This window comes from Mustelus asterias, chromosome 10 (assembly GCF_964213995.1).
Source record: "Mustelus asterias chromosome 10, sMusAst1.hap1.1, whole genome shotgun sequence".
NCBI classification, from domain to species: Eukaryota; Metazoa; Chordata; class Chondrichthyes; order Carcharhiniformes; family Triakidae; genus Mustelus; species Mustelus asterias.
In genome coordinates, this window is record NC_135810.1 from 13,709,520 (window position 1) to 13,715,519 (window position 6,000).

General features: G+C 47.4%; 1 protein-coding gene across 2 annotated transcripts in view; it reads right to left on the bottom strand.

Annotated features, from left to right (window-relative positions):
• tbc1d4 (TBC1 domain family, member 4) overlaps positions 1-4,410 on the bottom strand; it is a 277,707-nt gene extending 273,297 nt beyond the window's left edge. For both annotated transcript variants that reach the window (XM_078221580.1, XM_078221578.1), the window contains exon 1: positions 3,092-4,410. In XM_078221580.1, the coding sequence (XP_078077706.1) occupies positions 3,092-3,511 (420 nt within the window). In that variant the 5' untranslated portion in view covers positions 3,512-4,410. The remainder of the gene's footprint in view (positions 1-3,091) is intronic.
• Between the last annotated feature and the right edge of the window lie 1,590 nt (positions 4,411-6,000).

The window sequence follows — 6,000 nt, forward strand, 5'->3', positions numbered from 1 at the left end:
AGAGGAAACCCATGCAGACACAGGGAGAACTTCACACAGCTACCCAAGGACGGAATTGAACCCGGGTCCCTGGCGCTGTGAGGCAGCAGTGCTAACCACTGTGCCACCGTGTCACCTGCTAAACATAAAAATGATAAATGTGCTAAGATATTCAAGAATTGCGGATACATAAGCAAACTAAGTGAGTGCTGATTTAAGACGTCCAAGTACAGAAAGCTTCCTTCATTGCTCCTCACTCAGTGCTAATGGAATCCAATTCCAAATCCAGACTGAAAACATAATGGAATTCCATTTTGACATGTTGCTGCTACTGATGGATCCTAATTTTAGATACAAAAATGAGGCAGCAGTTAATAAAGCTAACGTCAAAAACAAAGAGTGCAATTCAATGATAAAAGTTGACTGTGCCCAGGAGGGAACCCAGTCACCAGAGGGTGACACCATACAATGGCACTGGCAAAAGGGACCATGAAATGTCCTTGGCAGGCAGGATTAAGGAGAATCCCAAGGCTTTTTATGCACTCTTTTTACATAATAGTGTTACTTGGCCTTTCAAAGGGAACAGAGGGATCACAGCCGATGATCCTAATAGTTCACAGGATAGGAAAGAGCTTCTTCAAAACTACTGTCATTTGACAAAAAGTTTATCCGCTGCAGATCATAGATAGATAGAAATCCTACAGTGCAGAAAGAGGCCATCTGGCCCATCAAGTCTGCACCGACTACAGTCCCACCCAGGCCCTACCCCCATATCCCTACACATTTACCCGCTAATCCCTCTAACCTACGCATCCCAGGACATTAAGGGGCAATTTTAGCATGGCCAATCAACCTAACCCGCACATCTTTGGACTGTGGGAGGAAACCGGAGCACCCGGAGGAAACCCACGCAGACATGAGGAGAATATGCAAACTCCACACAGACAGTGACCCAAGCCAGGAATCGAACCCGGGTCCCTGAAGCTGTGAAGCAGCAGTGCTAACCACTGTGCTACCATGCCGCCCCTCTCACCTCTCTCAAATTTTCCAGGGCAAGAAGATCTCAGGTGTATTGCCACCACTCCCACCACCACAAGCATACCCAGTCTCAACTGAATGTCACATACCCAGCTATAGTATGCCCATTTGTTTTGATGCTTGCTTGCAATGAAGACATATCCACGTAGTCAATTATAATGCACAGTACAGATAGCCAGACATTCACTGTTCACCTGCTGGCACATATTAAACAGCAAGTCGGAACCCCCGAGTTCCTTCGATAACAAAATCATTTTATCCCGAGATAGTTAATGGAAATAATTCCAATGCGAAGAAAAGCCAAGAAAAACTCTTTACAAAACATCAGATTTTTACTGAGATTTATACCCACCATGAAATCTCATGGGACATTTGATCCTGTTTCTTTTAGTATGAAAAAAAATTCTATGATTATCAAGATTCAACCTCAATAAATCTTAATAGCATTTGCCAGAAGGAATTGATATGTTGGTCCTTGGCTTGGTTGTTTGCAGAAGACAAGCCAATTCTGACTTCATCATAAAATCATCATAGAAGCGCAGAAGGAGGTGATTCGGCCCATCGAGCCTGCACTGACAAAAATCCTACCCAGGCCCTATCCCCATAACCCCACATATTTGCCTTGCCAATCCCCCGACACTATTGGGGCAATTTAGCATGGCCAATCAACCTAACCCGCACATTTGTGGACAAGAAAACCAGAGCACCCAGTGGAAACCCACGCAGGTATGGGGAGAAGGTGCAAACTCCACACAGTCACCCAAGGCCGGAATTGAACCCGGGTCCCTGGCGCTGTGAGGCAGCAGTACCGTGTCGCCCTGACATCTCCACAGTTAATTCATGAAAACACTGCATTTGTAGATTTTTTTAAAATGTACTAAACTCTTTTGCTCACCCGACGTAAAGTGATGGTATAATATCAGGGAACAGAATTAGTGTTGTCTTATGTGTAAGATTTATATATGTAAAACACGCACAATGTACAATTCTTCAAAGAGGCACAGGGTTTTATCCAGAAAAGCCTGGCTGGTTTATCAAATAATCTATTTGTTTGCTGATGAAATAATGGAGCATTTTGTCTCAAAACACGCCAGTATTGTAAAAATGCGACTGCAACCTAACAAACATGAGCTACCATTGTTCCTGCTCCCACTCAAAGGGGAGATACAAACATGATTCTTCTTTGCTGCTTGTGTTGATAGATTAGCCAGCCGGTGCAATAGTCAAAATACTATTCTTTTACACCTAAGCTTTCTCAGGTACGACAGAGTTTCTCTTCAACTATTTTACATCACCAAGTTTCCTCCCTTTTAATATCCCGTGTAAACTGCTAAGTATTTACATTTCAATTGAAAGTTACATTGAAACCTTTGCTTCGCTTATGCGCCCAGCATTCAAAACAGGTTTCCAGAAGACCATAAGATATAGGAGCAGATTCTGCCCATCGAATCTGCTTCACCAGTCAATCATGGCTAAGTTTCTCAACCCCATTCTCCCACCTTTTCCCCATAACCTTTGATCCTGCTACCCAATCAAGAACATATTTATCTCTGTCTTAAGTACACTCAATGACCTGGCCTCCACAGCCTTCTGTGGCAATGAATTCCTTAGATTCACCACCCTCTGGCTAAAGAAATTCCTCCTCATCTCAGTTCCAAAGGGTCGTCCCTTTACTCTGAAGCTGTGCCCTCGGATCCCAGTCTCTTCTGCTAATGGAAACATCTCTCCCACGTCCACTCTATCCGGGCCTTTCAGTATTCTGTAAGTTTCAATGAGATCCCTCCCTCATCCTTCAAAACTCCCACCGAGTACAGACGCAGAATCCTCAAACACTCCTCATACGTCAAGCTTTTCATTCCCAGGATCATTCTCGTAAATCTCCTCCTCCAGCCTAAATATTTTTGTTTTACGTCAACTCCAGATTGACAGCCCTCGATAGCTCAGTTTGTAACGACAGTTATAATTACATTTGGAACTGGCTGCGTTCACACGCCCATGTCTAATGCTGTGTGGTCAACAACCATGACCCTGGGTTGACACCCACGTGCTCCGGCCCACCTCTCCAACCACCTACCTGATTTGGATCGGTGGCTCTGAAAACGTGGCAGGCCATCTCGGACTCGGGGTTGTCGGGCTGGGTCCTGATTAGATAAGCAAAGTAGGTAAGGTCGTGGCTGTTGTGGATGAACCTGGTGACATGCTGCGCCTTGTGCTCGAAGATGAAGACCGAGGAGTTGCTGCTGGTGGCCTGGGGGACGCACCTGATGAGGGGGGGCGCCAGGGTGAGCAGGACCTCCCGGGCCGCCAGCGACGAGCCGGCCTCCTGCTTCTCGCAGCGCCGGCGGATCTCGGCCATGAGCCAGGGCAGCATGGGCAGGGTGGTCCTGCGGTCCAGGGTGGAGCAGCCCATGTACCACAAGGTGAAGCGCTTCTCCGCTCGACTCCTGTCCTCCTGTTGGGCTGGGCCGCTGCTGCTGCTGTTGTCCTCCTCCATTCTTACTGACTCAGGGGCAGCTAAGATGCGGCTTATTTCTTCCTTATCCTGCCTTCAGTTGTTGCTTCAACAGCACAGTGACACGTGGGAGGATCTGGTCACTAATATCCCCCCAGGCTGGGCCATTTGCTGAGTTGAAATGCAGGCAAAAGTTTGGGGACTGTCACAGCACACAGGCCAACTTTAAGGGGACTAGCAGATTCAGTGGCCAGTATCTTTTGCCTTGCACCTTTCCAGGCACGGTGTGAGCTGGATTATCAATATTTGCTATCTCTTTCGCCAGGCGCTGGAGTGCATGATTGTTTCCGATTACATAACCATCCAGGATCGTCAACAGCCCTGTCGATTTCTCGCCCAGTTAATGATCTGACCTCCGCACAGAGAAATAAATCTCCTGCCAAGAATCTCTGCTCCAGAGGGGTGAAGCTGGCTGGATAATAAGCAGGGAGAGGAGTGAATCCTGCTTCCAGCCCGGTCCACTGAACATTTAAACAGGCGGTGCTCGCAGGCGATTCCTCCCCCCCACACACATACACACACACAGTTTTGTCCTGTCTTAAGAAACAAACAGGATTAAGAAGGCAGTGGTAAGCATTTCACAGAACGATCGGGCGGTGTTTGCCTTCCAAAACGTGGCTGTTCCCACTCCTTCCTACACTGCACAGCAACAGGAATAAGTCTCTCTCCCTGCTGCCTGGTGTTAGAGTCAGAGGCAGAGAGGGGGGACTCCCTGCACTCACACACACAGACGCTGCAGGTTAGTGCTTGTACCTTTCCTCGCTGCAGGTTAATTTCACCTCCTGCTGTGCCTTGCTCCTTGCCACAGAGCCCCCAGACCCAAGCTGCAGCAACGGCACTTGCCTCTCTCGCCTTGTTCCTGTGTCCCAGGGACTGCCCACAAAGAGTGGAAAAAAAGGAGGAGGAGAGAGAGAGAAAGGGCTTTTGTATCACGTTTGACTGCTAAAGTGATTTGACTGGCCGCGTTAGCGAGAGGGGAGGGACAAGGAGGAAAATGACAACACAGGGAGAGAGAAGCAGGTAGATTCTCCAGACGTGTCACTCAGTATAGACCAACATTTCACTGCACAAGTTATAACTCTCTTGCATTAGTCACCAGCACAACACAGCACACGTACTCTCTTCCACCTTCAGTCGGGAAAAAGATACAAAAGTCTGAGGTCACGTACCAATCGTCTCAAGAACAGTTTCTTCCCTGCTGCCATCAGACTTTTGAATGGACTTACCTCACATTTAAGTTGAGCTTTCTCTACACCCGAGCTATGACTGTAACATTACATTCTGCATCCTCTCCTTTCCTTCTCTGTGAACGGTATGCTTTGTATAGTGCGCAAGAAAGAAATACTTTTCACTGCCTCCTAATACGTTTGGCAATAATAAATCAAATCAAATCAAAAAAAGTGAAGCAGAAGCAAAGGGGCGGCACAGTGGTTAGCACTGTGCCTCACAGCGCCAGGTACCCAAGGTCAATTCCCAGCTTGGGTTACTATCCGTGTGGAGTTTGCACATTCTCCCCGTGCCTGCATGGGTTTCCTCCGGGTGCTCTGGTTTCCTCCCACAGTCCAAAGATGTATGGGTTAGGTGGATTCAGCCCATTGAGACTTTTAGACCACTCCATCTGACGAAGGAGCATTGCTCCGAAAGCTTATGGTATTTGCTACCAAATAAACCTGTTGGACTTTAACCTGGTGTTGTGAGACTTCTTACTTTAGGTGGATTGGCCATGCTAAATTGCCCCTTAGTGCCAGGGGGACGAGCTAAGGTAAATCCATGGGGTTATGGAGATAGGGCCTGAGTGGGATTGTGGTCAGTGCGGACTCAATGGGCTGAATGGCCTCCTTCTGCACTGTCGGGATTCTATGAAGGCTGGAGAGTAAATGGTCGCAGAGGGTGGTGAATTTGTGGAACTTGCTGCCCCATTGCGCGGTGGAGTCTGAATCATTAAAAATTGTTTCAACAAGGAGATAGATATATTTCTCATTTTAAAAATGGGTTAAAGGGAAATGGGGAACAGGTAGGGAGGTGGATTTGAGACCAGGGAGAGAGCAGCCATGATCTGATTGAATGGCGGAGCAGGCTCAAATTGCCTACTTCTGCTCCCAATTCCTATGATCCCAACAGTATTCTGACTGGTCATTTCTAATAAAAACCACTGCATTCAATCTACACCAAAACTGAACCGGAGGGCATTACCCAGAACAGTGCCCAATAGGCAGAGCTCCCGGGCCAGTCCGGGTGCACTGGCGCAAGTTACATAGGAACCAATTTATGCACCACAAGCTCACTCAATCAGCAATTTGATAATAACCAGATATTCTGGGTCCTTTTTTTGTGTATGTGATAGAACATTCGAAACAGAAGCAGGAGTAGGCTAGTTTGCCCCTGGATCCTGCTGTAAAGTTAATTGAGGGATAAATGTTGACCAAGGGTAACTCCCCCCTGCTCTTCACCAGAACCATGCCACGGGATCA